Source organism: Tyto alba, unplaced genomic scaffold (genome assembly GCF_018691265.1).
Source record: "Tyto alba isolate M040663 unplaced genomic scaffold, T.alba_DEE_v4.0 Super-Scaffold_16, whole genome shotgun sequence".
Taxonomy (NCBI): domain Eukaryota; kingdom Metazoa; phylum Chordata; class Aves; order Strigiformes; family Tytonidae; genus Tyto; species Tyto alba.
The window spans coordinates 33792024-33809554 of record NW_024881278.1 but is presented as its reverse complement, the minus strand read 5'-3'; the positions used below and the strand labels follow the sequence as shown (position 1 = coordinate 33809554).

The 17531-nt window shown below is 53.0% G+C and overlaps 1 protein-coding gene across 5 annotated transcripts in view; it reads left to right on the top strand.

Moving 5' to 3' along the window:
* LOC104357302 (phosphofurin acidic cluster sorting protein 1-like) overlaps positions 1-17531 on the top strand; it is a 68767-nt gene that overhangs the window by 42633 nt on the left and 8603 nt on the right. For 3 of the 5 annotated variants that reach the window (XM_042789340.1, XM_042789339.1, XM_042789338.1), the window contains exons 2-9: positions 5149-5236; positions 12154-12243; positions 12595-12720; positions 12895-13057; positions 13215-13306; positions 14328-14408; positions 15216-15275; positions 15883-16034. In XM_042789340.1, coding sequence (XP_042645274.1) covers positions 5149-5236; positions 12154-12243; positions 12595-12720; positions 12895-13057; positions 13215-13306; positions 14328-14408; positions 15216-15275; positions 15883-16034 — 852 coding nt within the window. Of the gene's footprint in view, positions 1-4975; positions 5237-5729; positions 5815-7554; positions 7671-7799; positions 7893-12153; positions 12244-12594; positions 12721-12894; positions 13058-13214; positions 13307-14327; positions 14409-15215; positions 15276-15882; positions 16035-17531 lie in introns of those variants that run through there. The other 2 variants (XM_042789341.1, XM_042789342.1) reach the window with 2 other exon arrangements.

Below are 17531 nucleotides of genomic sequence, written 5' to 3'. Positions count from 1 at the left end.
CCAGTTTGTCGCTCCTGTTTGCTGGCAACAGGGACTTGGTTTCTGAAAATGGAGTAGGTCTCTCCTCCCCTCTGTGTCTATCAGTGGTGTCTCGTGCATGCATGTCATGGCTCAGGGAGCATCTTGACTTCAGAAAGCTGTGGCTGAGAGCGCATTCTGGGCAGTATCTCACTGCTCACACCCCCTTTGTGTGCTCTTCCCTTGGCAGTGGCTTTGCCCCCTATCAGAGGTCAGCTGAAGGACTGGACAGCCCTCTGATCAGAGGGGGTCCAGCTGCTTTTACAGACTGCTCTATGAGACTAGCCAGTCTGCAGGGCGAGCTGCAGGGCAGCCCCATCACCCAGAGAGTCTGGTCCTGGCTGGCTGCCTCTGGTGGGAAGCTTTGGAGCAAATAGGTGCTGCACAGCAATTGAGCAGGGGTGCAGGAGTGTCCTCTACGTTGTGAGCCCCACTGAACAGCTGGCATCTCTCCCGAAGCCCATTCTCAGAGGTGGATATCACCTCGAATGGCAAACCTGAGCTGTCAAAGTCAGGAAAAAATACTGAGGAGCTGCTACCCTGCTGCTATTGAGGGTTTAGCCCATGACTGTGCATCTAAGCGGTGGTGGTGTTGACAAGGACGTGTGGAGGGCCAGTGCTGGGAAAGGTGGATGTGTTCTAACATTTGTAGGTGGCATGAGAGCTGCAGGCAAAACCCAGGGAGCCTGGCTGCTGCCACTTGAAGAAATTAGTGCAAATGTTCAGAAAAATAATCCTGCCCAGAGAATGAGCTGCCGCTGCCACTCACCAGCGGTCAGTAAGCCAAGCACTGAACATCCCAGGGTGCCAGCAGCAAAAAAGTCCCGTGTCTGCTCAAAAGGAGTGTGAGACTTGCTGTTAGGGTTTTCTATCTCATTAGTGGTCAGATGTGCGGAGGAGCCCTTGCTGCTGCCTCGCTTTACACTCTACCCTTCACCTTGCATGTATGATCCCAGCAGAAGTGCTCCTCGGCACCTCAATGCCTGTGTGCTGCCCAAGAGATGTCTGAGGTTCCTTGTTTACACAGACCTCAAGCTGCTTCTCTGCCAGGCATCTTTGCCAGTTTGTGGATGAGTTTTGGGTAGTTGTGCAGCTCCAGTTTTGCAGGGTGCTTCTAAAGCTGCTGCTCCTCCACTGTGTACAGTGTGCCCCCAAATCTTTTTGCTGAGGCCATAGGTAGGTCAAAATTGTTTTTTTCTCTTTACTAGTTGCTCTCAGGCTCACGGGCAAAGCAGAGGCTCTAACCTACTCCTACTATACTGTGCACAGATGTATTTTCATCATCCTGTTCTCCTTCCCTCTCTACTAGCCTTAGGAACTGTACCCCTGGTTTGTATTCCCCTGGCATCAAGGGCTTTAGAGGTGTGGGGCATTTATTGGCCCTGAAATGCAACAGTAAAACCAGCCAGTGTGTGTGTCATCTGCGAGCAGCAGTCATCTGTTGGGACAGGAGGCAGACTGAGTTTGCAAACAACAGCTGGAGCCAGTGCTTTACTACTGGCACTGAATTTCACAAAATGCAAGTGTTACAGGTGCTTTGCTTTTCCAAGATGACCTCACAGGCCTGGTGGGTGACAGCGTTGTAAGTGTTTCATTAGACTTCAGAGCGAAAATGCCAAATTCATCATTTAAGTAGAGAGGAGGGAAACAGCTGGGAAGCTGCAACCTGGAGCAGAAAAAAAAAAAAAAAAAAAAGAAAAAGTGTGCCTAGAATGATGCTATGGGGTGTTTTCAAAGTGTGACTTCAGTGTCTAAGAACATACTCTAGAAAATTACATACTCTAGAAAATGTTGCCTTTGAGGTTTTAACCCTATCAGACAGTTAACTCACTGAGTTCCTGGGTTTGCTCCTTTCTCTCTCTCTCTTCCCCTCCCCATCTCATTTTGATGTAGTTGCTTGCAGTTCAGAATCCCAACTTTGAAACTCAGTGCTTGCTTAGCTAAGGTGAACGGGAGTGGGTGTCTGTGGGCATGTGCTGTCAGGATGCACGTGTTTGTGTGTATGTGCATGTGCTCCTTCTTGTTGCCATCATCTTAGCTGGGGGTGGTGGCAGTGACTGTGAACGTGTGTATGTGTACGTGTACTCCTGTTTGTTAGCTCCTCAGCCAGCAGCAGTGCTGGGGTGTGTGCTCCTGCATGGTACCAGCTTGAATAAGGAGGTTGAGCGGAATGAGTGAAAAGTAGGAGCTGCTTTGTTTTGTTGCATGCTTAAAAATCCACGATCGAGAAAGGGGATTTTTGGCTGACCATCCCACTTAGTGCTGGAAAGAAGGCAGTGCTTTTGAAGATAATAGCAGGAAATGGTGAGTACCTCTCACCAGTAAATGAGCAGTAGAGTGGAGTGGAGGTCCAGGAGGCTGCCAGACTGTCCTGTTGGAGCTCATTTTCCTTGTTGCTTTCAGTACTACACAGCCATGCTCACCACAACTCAATAGAGGGGAAGTCTGTGCAGTAGTTCCACAGCTCAAGAGCAGTTGGTATTTACCCCGTTTAATTATATGAGCGAGCAGATCCAGATTTATATTTTACCTACCAAAAAGTTCAGTGACTTGGGGGGATCACACGGTGATCAGCTCTCGGCAAGGCCGTGGGGTAGTTGCCATGGGGTTTGGCTGAAGTGTTCAGAGACACATAATGTTCTGATCACTGTGGATCAGTCATGTCCTGTAGAGATCTGCAGGGATTAGTGAGAGACCCACTGCTGTCTGGTACTGGAGCTAAACACAAATCTGGGTGATGCGGGTATTGGTTAAGTAACAGATCAAAAGAGGGTCATTGGGGACAGCCATGCTGCTAGGGGGAGCACCCTTTTAAAAATGATGTGCTGCATAATCTCTTGTGCTGCGAATAAGTGCATTTAGACTCCAGAATGTGTGCGCTAATGCCTGTGGGAAGGGTAATGGTATTTTAGAAAGCACTGCTTTGGAAGGCACTGGGCTTGGAGTCGCAGGGTCTAAGCTATACCTGAGCTAGTGAGATCTTTGGGTGCTGTGGGAGGGGAAGAGCAGAAGGTGCAAGGCAGTAACCACCTTCCTGCGTGTGGTGTGGGAAGGACCAGCGGACAGGGTCTCCCACTGTGCAAAAGAGATCTTGAAAACTGGAAAGGGCTAGAAAGAGAAGAAAGAAGCTTTGAAGTGCCTTATTGGAGATAAAGGAGCTTCCCAAATGGGCAGAGCTGATCAGCATGCACATACTCTTCTCCACTGAAAAATACCAGGTACTGATGGGACTCCCGAGTGTCTCAGAGAGGAGCATGAAGAGCTAATGGGTGGATTAGTTTGGATAAGGAGTGTATTTTACAATAAGAACAACTGCCAGGTAGAATTAGAGTCTTTCAATATCCTCTAATTAAGACTGGATATCCTTATGGAAGGTTTAATCTTTTGGCTATAACTTTTGTTACCATGCAGGTAACTATCATGACTATTTCAGTGCTGTATGAAAAATTTGAGTAGATGTTCTGCCCTTGACTTACACATTCAGGCCTCATTGCTCTCTGTGACTTCTCTAGGGAATAGGGACAAGTCAAAGCTAGCGCTGGCTGGTGATGTTAGCTAAGCTTAGCCTCTTTGCAAGCTTTTCCTTAGTACATCTGGTGCGGGTGCTGCATCCCATCTTTCGGGCTAGCACTCGGTCCTGCCCTAGAGGTGGCCTCCTTATCTTTGGCCATGCTCCCCACAGCTCACTCCCAACCCTGCCCAGGTATTTCTGGGGAACAAGAAACCTGCCCTAGATGATAAGATTTCTCCCTTCCTACAAGCAGGGGCTCAGAGGGGAAGAATGGACAGAGATGAGATCACTGATTGCAGTGCTGGGGTGCGCAGGATACGAGGGCTTAGGGGGCTGTAGCCCTGGGCTTTGGCTGGAGGAATCCAGGCCAGCTGGCAGAGGGGTGGGCAGAGCTCGCCTGCACTCCCAGCTTCCTGACTTCTGGTCTCCACCATACCCTGCCATCCAAGCACAAAGGACAGAGCAGCAGGGTTGCAGTCACAGTCCAGCAAACCTTCCGCACAAGCTAAAATAATTTTAGCAGGGAGGGCAGGGACGTGGTCGGAAGCGAGTGCTTGCTAAGCCCTAAACCTGTCCTTCCCTTTCCAGTACTGTTCCACCCATGGGCTGTTCTATACTGTTGCTGTACATTAGCATAGCCAGAGCAGGTTTTTTTATACTTCAAAAAAAAAAAAACACAAAAGCAGCAGGGAATAGATTCGGCCCTCAGAGAGCAGGCAGAAAGCTGTTTGGTTGCAGCCCATCTGTTCTCCAGGAAGGGTGGCCTAAATCTCAGGTAGGGCACACCGGTATCCACAGAAATCTTAGGTACCACTGGCTGCAGCAGTGCAGGCATTAAGTGTGGAGCACACAGGCTAGCTGGCAAAACGTGAGACTGCCAGTGTTGCTTGTAGAAATGTGTTTGGCCTGTGCTCCCTGACATGTAGTTCCTCGCAAGTAGTCTCCCTGGGAATCCTGCTGCAGGCTTCTAGGCAGGAGGTCAGGGTGGCTGGCTGTCTCACAGGCACTGACTAATCCTTTGAGCGGCAGAAGTAGCTCTTCCTACTTGGCTCCAGGCTCCTTGGAGGTTTTTTTTTTTCTGGAAGTGCCACTTACCACGCTGAGTCCCCAGGATTTGAGGTTGTCGGGGTGGCTCTGCTGTACGAGGCTTCGTGCCGGGCTGCTGCTGCCCAGCTTCCCAGGGCAGCTCTGTGTGGTGCTGTGCAAGAGAAGAGCTGCGTTGTGATGTCTGCATGGGGACATTTACCTTAACTAAGTCCACGATAAAAGTGGATTTAAGAGCTTTGGTTTATAAATAAACAGCACAGTGACCAAGGTAGATTTAAGCAGAGCTGGCAACAGCCCTACTTGGGAAGGGATCTCCTTACCACGTGGCCTGCTGTTGGACTTCCTGTCGCATGCTAATCCCTTAAGCCTGCTTTAGCTCTGTTAATTTTCCTTCTTTCCTTTTTTCCCCCCAATGGGCTGTCTCGGTGGTGCATGAATGCCAGTGTTCCTTGGCCAAGCTTGTGCCTGCAGCTGGGCCAAGCATCCAGCCTGCTTTCCGAGCACCGGGTGCCATGTGGCAGGGCCCCAGGGATGGTGGTGCCTGAATGTGTCCCGTTCTCTCTATCTTACAGGCTCTGCAGTCTGCGCCTGAAGAAACTCACGGTGCTGAAAGAGCTGGACAAAGAGCTGAGCTCTGTGCTTATCGCTGTGAAGATTCAGGTAGGCTCTTCTCCTTGCTGCTGCCTGATGGCAGCAAAGCCCATCCTTGTCCCCTCTGCGAAGTGCTGGACTGCATGTCCCTCGCCTTGTGCCAACCCCTCGCTTCTGTCTCAGCTCCCTCGGGGAGGTTTTGGCTCTCAGGGAGGTGGGAACGATGCCCCAGGGACAGCAGTAAGCTGCCTGGTGCTGATTTGTATCAGGGATGAATTTGGTTAGGCTTCTGCACTGGGATAGAGCATGTCTTGCTTCCCCTGCTGCCTCAGCTGTTGTTCCCAGTTTGGCATCCCCCACCCCACCGTTCCTGACCCTTTAGACCGGCTCAGTGCTGGGTGGTCGCTGGCAGTGCCCTCCCCTCCCTGGGGAGTGAGGGGTGGGAAGGGGAAGGGTTCAAGGGATCAGTGGCTCTGCGCACAACTTCTGCTGACATTTGCACCCTGTGTGATCTCACTGCTACCTCTGTTGTCCCCTCCCTTTCTCTGTGCATCCCCGCCAGGCCTGCTGCCTCTACTCTGAGCCATGCAGAGGGAAGGGGAGAGGATCTTTGTCACTAAGGGGAGAGGGAATTTGCCACCATCCTGGTATGTGTGATCCTCACCCCTCCCTCTCTGCAGCTGGTGGTGAAGAGATGGGTCCCCGTTGGTGCAGGCACATCCTTTCTGCCTGCCAAAGGGCAGCAGGGGAGCAAGATGCCTCTTGAGTATGGGGTCCTTGCTTCAGCTCCCCGAACGCAGCTGAGAGGCCGGTGTCCTTCCTTCGTTCTTCTCAGCTGGCAGAAAAGCTGCTGATCCCATTGAAAGCGCTGTGGGGTGGGAGCTCAGCAGCTTTGCACTCCCACAGAGCAATTTGTGCCGCACACATTAGGATCTAAATCTTGGATTAGTGCTGGAAGCTGCGGTCTTGGTGGAGCTCTGGGAGCCGGGGTTTCCCTTCACGGCCGATCTGATTCGCTTGCACAGAAGGAACTGAAAGCAAAATGTGTGAAACTGGGGGCCTGGAGTGAGGACAGCAGGACGGTGCTGTGGTCCACACACTAAGTGTCCACCTTTGCTGGTGTTTCCATCGCCATGTGTATGGTGCCAGTCAGGAGAGCGGAAAGCACTGGGCTTTCAGCCCTGCGATCCCAGAGACCTGTGCCCCTTTGGTGCAGGCTTTAGCAAGGGGACGATTTGGGCAGGAGTGAGCTGCCTGGCCCCTGGAAATGTGGGAGCAATCAAGTCTGGGCCACAGATGCCAGGAGCTGGGAGCCAGCTGTGGTCCGTGTGTCCCACGTGGCTGGCTAGGCCAGTCCCTCACTCCTTTTATCTCCTGCACTGTCGGCCCAAGCTGTTTGTGCATCTCCGGACTGGGGGAGCTCCTGCGCAGCCCCTCTTCTGCTGGGGCTGCCGTGTGCTGAGCATGTACGTCCTCAGCTGCCCCCTCGCTCATGCACTGCAGTCGGAGACTGTGGAAGGGGGGCTGCACCCTGGGGCTCCAGCTCTTTCAAACAGATCACCCCCACGCCTGCCACAGGCCAAACTTGCACCCCGTTGGCAACAGAAGTTAACAGTAAGCAGTCTGAGGCCACGGGGGCTCTTTGCTACAGGGCTCCCTGCCAGGGAATGGAGCCTGTGTTCAGGCTCTTAATTCTGACACGGTCACCTCCTCTCTGTGTGGCCACACACCTGTGGCTGCGTGCGGGGGGAGGCTGCCTGCAAAGCCGAAAGAAACTGGAGGAGAACGCTTCTGCCCACATTACCTCGTGGCTCAGTACTCACTGTGGGAGTGGGGTGGATCTGTGTGCCTCCCGGGCTGCTTCCACCTGCCTGACCAGCCGCCTTGGCAGGGTCGGGGACTGCTGAGCCTTCCTGGAAGGCAGATGGAAGCTGTAGGCAGCTTCAGCGCAGCCTGCCTACAGAGTGGCCTCAGATGGATCCATCCCTCCTGCTCCTCTCCTAGGTAACAGATGAGTCATGCTAGCGAGGAGCTGTTTGAAGGCTGCCCAGCAAGTGCTGCCATCTCCATCTTTTGGATGGAAACAGCTGATGCATGTAATTTGTGGAGGACCCGCAAGTTCCCAGGGGGGCAGCTGAGGACTAGTGGAAAGGGGAGCTATATTTTCTCTCATTTCTGTAGTAGCTCTGTTGGGTAAGGAAGTTGCCTGTCAGGAAGCTGCTCCTCTGAAAGGCAGATTGCATGGAAACAAAGCTCTGACCCTGCTGGAGTGGGGCTGGCACCAAGACAACAGCCCCAGCCCTGGAGACAGTCCGCTCAATGAATGTACATGACCAAAAGGATGGTGTAAACCTGTCTGGAATATCTTATCTTCTCACAGGGATCGTGCCCTTCTGGCTTCCAAGTGTGGCATGTGCTGTTATCTGTTCCTTCATCTGAAAAGATTGCTGTCAAAGGACTAAGGGAGCTTTCTGTGTCTACAGAACATACCCATTTCCCAGAGGTGATTTGATTATTTAATGCTCAGGGGTTTCCAGTGAGATAAAGTCTGAACTGCTGCGAAAAAGGGAACTTACTCTCATATCACTTGAGTGCTTTTTAAACCTTCATCCCTTGCTATTTGTTTTAACAGACCGGAGATGTCATGGGGCGTTTCCTTCTGTGTATTGTTCAGCATGGCATTAAGAGATTCACATGTGCCTGGCGCAGCTCCATAAAGGTGCAGGTATCTGTCTCGGTGTCGCAACTGATTATGGTGTGAAGGGAAACATGGTGCTCCCTCTCGGCAGAGAGACTTACTATAATTCAGAAACACCCAGTCTTGAGCCCTGAATAGAGGAAAGAACCAAAGAAAGAAGCAAACAAGCCCCACGGCTCCCAGAACTTTCAGCTCCTGTGACAGTGCTGTGAGAGGGATGCAGATCCTCCCGCAGCTGCTTGCAGGATGTGGCTGCTGACTCAGGTTCAACCCTTGGTGCTGCTGTAGAGGGATGATGCTGGCAGCCCCCGCGTAGCGGGCCAGAATGTGTGCTACAGATTAGGCTGGGCTGAGAAGGTCGTTTGCCTCTGCCAGCCCCGTTCCCTGCCGGAACTTGGATTTTTGCTCCCTCTTGCTACGCATGGAAGGTACATGCAGAGTTTTCTGTCTGTACCTCACGCTTTATTCCTAATCTTTTTTGCAACCACTTGTAGGACTTTCCACTCCTGCCTGTGCAATCCCAGCTACCCCCCAAAGAGCTAAATTTGCTGATGATATTTAATGGGCTATTCTCTCCCAAAATGCATCTTTAGCTTGAATTCTGCGTAGTGCTTTGCTGTCTGCCTTGGCCTGGTCTCCCACACTGTATTAGTTCTCTCTCCTTTTCCAGGTTTGGTATGCTGGCTTTCTAGCCTCAACCCTGTGTTTTAAACCAGACCCATCAGGACAAATTTATACCTGCAACTGGGTTTTGTACCTTGCAAACCAGACCTGGGCATCATGTGCCAGTGTATAGTAGCAAAAGCTCCTGTGTGTTTTCAGTCTATTAGGTAGTGAAGATCTGTGACCACAACCTCTTCCTATTGCTTTTCACTTCCTTGACAGTCTTTGTCATCTCTGTTCTTCACTCTAACAGTCTGGTATTAAATTTTCCTGTAGTACTGATGGTGATACTTAGCTGTTCTGCTGAGAAATTGATCTTGCCTGCTGTTACTCAAATTGCAGAACAGCTGAGCTACAGGTGCTCAGGGCCGTGTCCAGTTGAGGTTTGAATTTCTCAGGGGATGGAGAATCCTCATTCTTTTTGTGTCCTGTCCCAAGGTTTGACTGCACTTGCAGGAAAAAAAAAAAAATCCTAATATCTAATGGTAATTTCCCATGCTCCAGCTCATCCCCGTTACCTCTCACTCTGTCCCTGTGTACCTCTGAGAGGAGTTCACTTCTGTCTTCTCTGCACCCTCCTGCTAAGTGTCTGTAGGCAGCAGTAAAGCACGTCTTCGCCCTCTCCCAGCTGAACAAACCCAGCTCACTCAGCCTCTCCTTGTACATCTTGTGCTCCAGCCCCTGACCATCCTGCTGGCTTCGGCTGGACTTGCTCCAGTCTGTCAATGTCTGTCTTGTACTGGGGAGCCCAAACTGGCTCTGGAAGCCAGTTGTGGTGTCACTGGTGCTGAATGGAGGGGAGTAATCCCTTGTCTATGCCTGTACCTTTGCTGAGGCTGAGATTGGTGTCATTGCTGCAACAGGACGTACTGCCAGTGATGGGGTACTTTGATGTCCCCCGGGATTTCCCCCGTCCCTTTCTGCAGAGCCTGTCCTGCTGCCTGGGATTCTTCCAAACCAGCAAAGTCGTGGGGTGTTGTGGGGAAAGACTTTGCTTTTGCCTTTATTGAACTTCATGAGGTTTGTGCCAACCTTACTAGAAATCCCAAATTGTTCTTGACTCCCTGTTGCTGAGGGGCAGGTAACAGCCCCCAGGTGCTAGTTTCTGATCAGTTTAATTGGAGCAGTGCTAGCTTCTGCTGGGTGGTGGTTTGCTCCTGAAGGTGATCCGTGTTTCCTGTTGGATCTGGGTGCCATCCGCTTCGTGAAACCTACCGTACCTTGCAGGCTGAACTTGAGCTTTAGGCAGTGGCTTTACCTTGCCGAGAGGAGTGTACCTCTCAGCGTTTGCAGCACAATGTCTAGCCCTTTTTCTACCCCATGTCCCACGTGCTATGCTCTGTGGTGCCCTGGGAGCTGGTCCCCTGGCTGAGCTTAGACATTCTGATTTCTCCCCCTTCATGTGACCCCACCGATCGGGTACCTCCTAGGGCTCGAGCTCAGCCAGGGTGCAGCCTGCCACGTCACTGGCCTGGACTTAAAAAGTACTGCTGTTTAGAGGGTCTCTGAGCTCCACTGCTGCTCCCTTCTGCTTGCACTGTGATAACAAACCAGCCTTTGTCCCAATCCTTGAAATGCCATGGGGATGCGCACCGGCATTTCACCGAGGGCCGGTGCCTAGGGTTGGAGCTGGGTGTATCACTGCCATAGTGGTAAATGACAGTAGCACATAGGATAGCAATGTTTATGAAACCTTCACTCACTGGATCAGTGATTCACCACCCAGGCTGTCCTCACCTTTCCTTTGCTGTAACTGCCCCCAGAAATAGCAATCTTCCAGAAAAATAATGGCACTAGTCCGTGTGTTTTGATGGAAGAACGAATCTTTGGTGGATAATCTTTCTGCAACAAACAGCAAGTGGTAAATGTGCTACAGTAAATGGTCACTGTCACAGTGACCACCTATCACCTCATACTAAAGAAATAGTTCAGGAAGAGTCAGTGCATTCTTGGCCAGGAAAACTCACAGATGGTGAAGGCGATGAGCTCCACCTCCTCTCTTCAGTTTTAGGAAGACCTTTCACAGGAAAGCCTCGCTCCTGGCACAGTTGCTGGGATCAACATTGCAGACAGCTCAGACTGGGCCTCTTGAAAAGCAAGGAGGGTTTTGCTAGAGCTTGTCTTTGCATCACTGCAAAATGCAGAGGCCTTTCTTGCCTTTTGTTTTTTTCCTTACCAGCAGTGGAGATGCAAGAAAGGCCTTGTGTCAGCAGTGCCCAGGCTTGCTGGACCCTGCTGAAGTTCCCATCAGCAAGCTTCCTTGGTGCTCGCTGGGTGCTGAATCGCGCCTGTGCACATGGCCCTTCTCCCTGATTGCAGAGGGGATGTGAAGGAGGTGGCCTTTGCAATGCCACCCGCATGCTCCTGTCATGACTTCTGGGGCTGCCGTCCCATCTGCAGTGGAGAGGACGAGCTGGGGCTTCTAACCTCACCAGGGCTCTAACCTCAGACAAATCCAGGATTTGTCCAAGTTGCTGGAGGGTCTCTGGCCACAGCCACCTTAGGATCCTGCTGGCCACGGCATCTGTCAGGAGCAAGCTGGGCAAGGTGCGGGGATGCACTGAGGTCCTGGGAAGGGACAACGTACACGAGGTGGGAGCTGGTCCCTTTGGACTGCTGCGCCTGTTTGGTTAGCTTTGACCCACCTGCTCGCAAGCCCAGTGTTTAACTTAAGGAGTGCTCACAAAAGCAATCATAACTGATTTGCAAGAACAGCTGTACTGGCCTATTCTGTTGCATCCCTAAATCAATGTCTCAGCTTGCTGGCCCGTTCACGGGGAGGCAGGAGAGAGCGAGGAACCACCTCGGAGCTGGTCCCAGAGCCCTGCGGGGACAGGGCCAGCGGGCGTGGGCCTTCTGGAGGGTCTGTGAGTTGTGCCACCCTGTGACCAAGCAAGCCCGGTGCATGCAGCCAGCGTTATTCATTCAGCATCTCTGTCAGCAGCCAAGCCGTAGAGATAGTAAAGATAGGACAGAAGTAAAGGGAAGAGTCAGAGTGGGCACACGGCTAGAGTGACTCTGCCCTCCTGGGGCAAAACCCTGTTGTATATGTGGACAGGTAAGGACTGTTGTCCAAGGAAAAGACTAGGAGGAATTTTCTGCCACAAGTTGGGCAAGCGGGGGGGACTCCTGTTCCCCTGGGACATCCTGCCTTGGTCCCGGCGGAGTCATCCTGCCAGCCGTGCTTGGGCAGGGGTCTGCACTGGGTCTGTCTGCCGGGGGCCAGAGATGTGCTCCAGGACCTGTTCTCTCCTGGCTGGGCGGAGTGGTGGGACGCTTTCCTTGCCCTGACGGGGCTGTACGCATGGCTCCGTCTGGCTCCAGCAGCGTGCCCCTCCGCGGCGTCCGGCGGGCTCCAGGTGGATGGAGCCAGATTAAGCAGAGCTCGGGAAGAACTCCTGGCACGTGGGCAAGGAGAAGGTGCCTTTGGCAGCTCGGGGAAACTGCAGGCTTTTGCGAAGCATTGATTGGCGTGCGTAAGGTGGCTCTGCGAGGTGGAACAGAACGGAGGCAAGGCACTGGCACTTGCTTTGCGGACTCCGAACACCGCTGCGTGTGCGTTGCGGTCGAGGCTGTGGCCGAGATGCTCCAGCTTAGCTGTGTGCCCCTACCAATCTTGTTGTAGGGTTCAAAGCGAGTCCTGAGATCAAATGAATACGTCCTCCCTCCTGGTGGCCTGATGGAGACCGAGCTGGAGCTGACCTTCTCACTGCAGGTACTTCGTGTTGCCTGGTCCCCTGGTGCTACCCTCCCCTGGTATTTCTCGGCGAGCATGGCTTTGGGGGCTCAGTGTGAAGGCGGCAGCCTCAGAAGAGGGACCTCCTGCAGTTGCCCATTCACTGATCATAACAGCAGGGATTCCTGCTGCTGGCCAGCTGCTCCATCGCTCCAGGGGTTCTTTGGCGGGGCATGGGGATTTGGAGAACAGTGTGGAGTGCCCGTGGCATTGGGGAGGCAGCTCAAAGCTCAGCAGGTCAGATCCTGCTGTGCATCAGCACTGAGGAAGAGTTTTCTACCCGTGTGTCACGCTAAGCCCTGCCATCTTCCCCGTGCTCCCCTTCCCCAGTACCCACACTTCCTCAAGAGAGACGGCAACAAACTGCAGATCATGCTGCAGCGGAGGAAGAGATACAAGAACCGCACGATCCTGGGCTACAAGACCCTTGCAGTGGGCATCATTAACATGGCCGAGGTACCGGGTGCTGGGATCAGAGGGGAGCTTGGCATGGCCCCCCGGGGAGCTGGGCTGGCTGGCAGGCGCTCGGTGCTGTGAGTGCTCTGGCTTGTTGGCTAGCTATGGCAGAGGGGGGGTGGGCTGCCAGCTGCCACTGTGTCACCCTGGCAGGAGGCTTGTCTGTCTGCCTAGGTGATGCAGCACCCGACGGATGGCGGGCAGCTTCTGGGCCTCCACAGCAACATGAAGGACGTGAACATCCGAGTGGCTGAAATCAGCATCTACTCTTTGTCCAGTCAGCCCATCGACCACGAGGACGGGAGCATCCCTTCGGGTCCTAAAATCAAAGCTTCAGGTGCGTCAGTGCTCATCAGAGGCCTGAAGGCAAGCGTTTGGGTCAGGGCGTGGGTAACGGGGTGCATCCCCAAACGCCTGCCAGCCATACTAATCATTTTACTGGAGCCATGGCGGGCGGCACGCTTAGCTGCGGCATCTGCACTGTCTGCTTTCAGATCGCTCCCCGGACATTGATAACTACTCTGAAGAAGAGGATGACAGCTTCTCCTCAGAGCAGGAAGCCAGCGATGATGCTGTGCAGGGTCAGGTAAGGGAGGCCTGTCAAGGTACCTTACGTCCTGGTCCCATTTCTGGGGCAAGTGTCAGGGGTTGAGGGTCTTGATCACCCTGAGCCCTCTCATCTCCCTCGTAAACATTTGTCGCAGTTTCAGAGGGCAGAGAGCCACAATACCTGACAACAGGAAGAAGTGTGGGCTGCTCTCAGGTCCATGGCAGGGCAAGGGATTTTGGAGAACCATAGGTTTCGCCCATCTGTCCATGGAACTGTCTGGTCTGCAGCATAAAAACCCCTGCTGAGCCCCCTCCATCTTGCACCGCGATTCTTTCCCGTCTCCCTGTGATAACAGGCCAGAGGCTGCCCTCTCTCTGAGAGAGAACGTAGATTTTAGGAAGAAGTACAGTCTGGGTCTGAAAACGGTCAGAGGTTGGGAGACCCATCCCAGTCCTGCGATGAGCTGTGCCACTGCTGCTTGCTGTCCTCCTGTTGTGGGGCTTACACTCGAGGCCAAAAAAGACTTGTGGTAGCGTGCTGATGAAGCACAGGGACAAACCCCTGCTCAGGGTCCTCCACGTTACCCGTCCCGCCGTGCTAAGTTAACACATCAGCGTGCCACGTCCCTGGGAGCTGTGTGTGGTGTTGAGGGCTGATCCCTGGGAGAACGCTTTCTGTGAGTGCAGGTGCTGTGCCCTCTGGTTTAATCCTGGGGAGGGAAGAGCAGAACTTGTGGGTCATGGGGAGGCTGGTGAGCGCAGAGAGAAGAGTTTTAGGTAGCAGAAAGCTGCTGTCACTCCTCTGAGTCTTGCTGGTACACGTCCCTTTGGGGGGAGTGTGGGGGCAAAGGCGCTGGGAAAGAAGGTCTGTTGGGCAGTGCTAAGGAGGGAGAAGGAGCTGCATAGAGAGAGGTGGGAGAAGTGAAAGCAAGACTCTGGGAGCAGCCTGGACCAAAGCTTTTCAAAATGGGGGGCAAACGTGGGTCAGGGAAACTTCGAGGAGATGCCGCTCCCTGCACGCTGAGTTGCTCTGACGCGCTGTGACCTCTTGCCTGCAGGATCTCTTTGATGAAGAAGATGACTTGAGGAAAACCAAGAAGGCTAGGAGGAAAATGATCCGAACCACATCAATGACCAGAGTAACATCAGCATTTACAACATGAGCAAAGGGATGGAGGGGGATTCACTTCCTCCCTTCCCCGCGGGGAGAGGCAGGGGGGGTTGGGGAGGATGCTGGCACTGGTGCAAAGCAGGGGAGAGAGCCCTTGGCTTTGAGAAGGGGCAAACCTCTTGCCATTAATGAGGTAGCTTGCTGTTCAGAGCTGTACCCCAGCTTACGGTGTCTGTACTGTGCTTAGCCTGGCTTTGTATCAATGATGATCTGTGTGCAACAGTTTTGACTTGCTGTTGTGACCTGGTCTCTTCTCTTTCCGTCCCTGGGGAAGGGAAAGGTTGGTGCAGGGGAGGGTGAACCATTAGCAGCTCCTTTGCCTGTCAGCAGAAGGGAGAAGCTGCCCTGCCAGCCCCATGCTCTCCAAGCATCTGCTTGTCCCCAGCTGCTTCAGCCCTGCAGGTCCCTGAGCACCTTCTTCCTGAGTTTGTTCCCCATCTTTTCTTGCTTGGAGGCAGCATTCCTCAGCCAGATGGTCTGGGGAGAAAGGGGATTTAAACGGAGAAAAAATGCTATTGCAGCCTGTAGCAGGGAGTCTGAGTCCTTGCACCCTACTTCATGCGCAGATACAGTGGCTTCTTGCAGAGTCCAGATGTAGTCCACATCCTACAGCAAATTTAAAGCACAAGGGAGATCGTAGCTGACCTGGCAGCTCTGGACCCAGAAGGGAGCCAGTGGCATGTTACGGAGAGCAACCGTGGCCTGAACGTTAGTCATCTTGGAATGTGGTTTGATAGTTCTGCTGATCTTTTTTTCTTCCCTTGTTTTGTTTTAGCAACCAAACTTCAAGCAGAAATTTGTGGCTTTGCTGAAGAGGTTTAAAGTGACAGAGGAGGTAAGAAGTGGGAGGGCTGCCCCACCTGCCGGTGTCTCCTGCAGGCGTGTAGGTGTCAGAGTGCTGGTTCCCACTCACTGGGGGCACAGGGCGTGAGCTGCAGGGGCTCAGGGCTGTTAGTGGTGTGAGACACGGCACAGACTGGGCCTTGGCTTTTCCAAAGTCTTCTGCTTCAAAAAGGCAGCTCCGAGCCTCATGCCTGAATCAAAACCACCTTCCTGTTGGGTAGAGGGACCAGAGGAAGAAGGGTGCTGTCACACAGTGGCTCTGCCCCAGGAGCTGGCATTGCAGGGGTAATTCTGTTCACGACTCAGAGCAGGCTAACATCAGCCTGGGGGTAGCAGCACAGCCAGCGGTGATCTTCCCAGGTGTCTTAACTCCCAATAAGTATGATGGGTAGCTGAGACTCCTTTGGTTGTCACGCTCACGGCACCCTCCTTTGGCCCAATGACAGTGCCACTTGCTTCTTCCACAGCCTGGATTTGGCTCTCTGCGGTGGGAGCAGTGCCGCGGCGTGCCTCGGGGCTGGGAGGGGGCTTGTACGTGCCTGGCCTAGGATGCAGGTGACTCCATATCTCTTCATTCCCCTCTGGGCTTGGTCCCACAGGTCCTGGACTCTGACCCTGTAGACCAGACCCAGGAGGTGGAGGAAGACCTGGGCTTGCTCTATGACAGCCTGGAAGAGTGCAACAACAGTGACAGCGGCCCGGAGATTGAGGACAATGAGAGTGTGCACAGCACACCCAAGCCCACCCTGAGGTAAGGGTTGCAGGGACTCACAGGTTGACAGCACAGTCTGTGGGACCTGGAGAAATGACACTTTTCTGGTGCTTGGGCTAATGCTGGCATTGCCTTGTCTCCACTCCCATCACCATCTTCTGTTGTCACCACTGAGCTCCTCCCTTGCATATCCTGTTTAATAAACCCAAAACTGCCCGTTAAAACTGGCTTCCTTCACATTTAATTTCCTGCCAGCCCAGCATCTGACACTTACTGATCTGCTGGAAGAGCAGCTACTTGATCTAAGCTCCCACTGTTCCCAGCTCTCACCCGTTTCTTCTGACAGTGCTGGCCTTCTCAGGGCTCTCCACACTGAAGCATGCCTGTCTTTTGAGCTCTTTGTGACCGCTTGGGCCAGTCCTTGCGTCCACGTGAGATCTGCACGCTGCATTCCTACCCTTTGAGAAGACATGTGGCTAGCAACCAGCGGCACTGTTCCTCCCCCCATTCCCCAGGCACCCGGTGGCTTGACTTGCTCTGCCAAGTGCTGCTGACTTGGCACAGAGGTCTCCAGTGGACCGTGCAGTGAAACCAGGCTTTTCTCCCACGTCATCTGTGTTCACCTGGCCTCTCTGCTCATGGCTGTTCTGTTTCTGTGCTGTCCTCTTGTGAAAAAGTTGCCTTCCTGTTTGGCTGCCTCACAGTGCATTGGGTTCTCTTCTAGCCTAGCCAAGCCAAGCTTACTCGTCATTATTGTTTCTGTAGCTTGGTATTTAAATATAGTCTGAATTAGTTGTAATCCCTGCTGAAGGGGTAGCAGACTTGGTCTGACACAGGCAAACTGTTTGAAATGAAATCTGCTGGATTCAGGAACCCGTGGGGCGCTAGGGGAGAAAGGAAGGTGACAGAAGTTGTGTTTTCCATAAACCCACAAGTCGTTGTGAGGGAGACAGCAGGCACCTGGGCAAGGGGGAACTGCTTAGCTGGTCTGCGTGGACTCCAGAAGGAGTTTCACGTGGTCTCTCATCAAAGGAACCAAAGGTGCTGTGGGAGGAAAAAAAGGTCTTTCTGTGGTCAGATAGCAGTTTCTGTATGTAAACTATAAAACTGTGTAAACTGTAAGAAAAATCTATTGAGAGTATTTAAATATAAGACCCTGCCCTGGTTCTGCGAGCCTACTTGCAAACATCTGGTCACTGGGAGAGCATCCTAGATAGAGTAAGTGCTGGGCTGTGCTTCTACCTCCCGTTACAGTCTTTGGGTGTTAGCTGCTGTCTCTGGTAGGAGAGCCCTGGGCTGTTTTTCAGCCTGTCCACAACGTGTCTGTAGCTTGGTTTGCTCTCTAGTGCCTCAGTTTCTGGCAGTGCTGAGTGTGCATCCCCTTGAATTCACATTACCGCGTCTGCACTTTTTCTAAGGACGTGTGGGAGCTGACTGCCAAGGTCTTTAGTGTGGACTGCGTGGTTTCAGGGCCCTGCGTGGCCTCCTCAGCTGGTGATGACCTTCCAGCCCAGCCTGTAAATTCAAGATGCGATC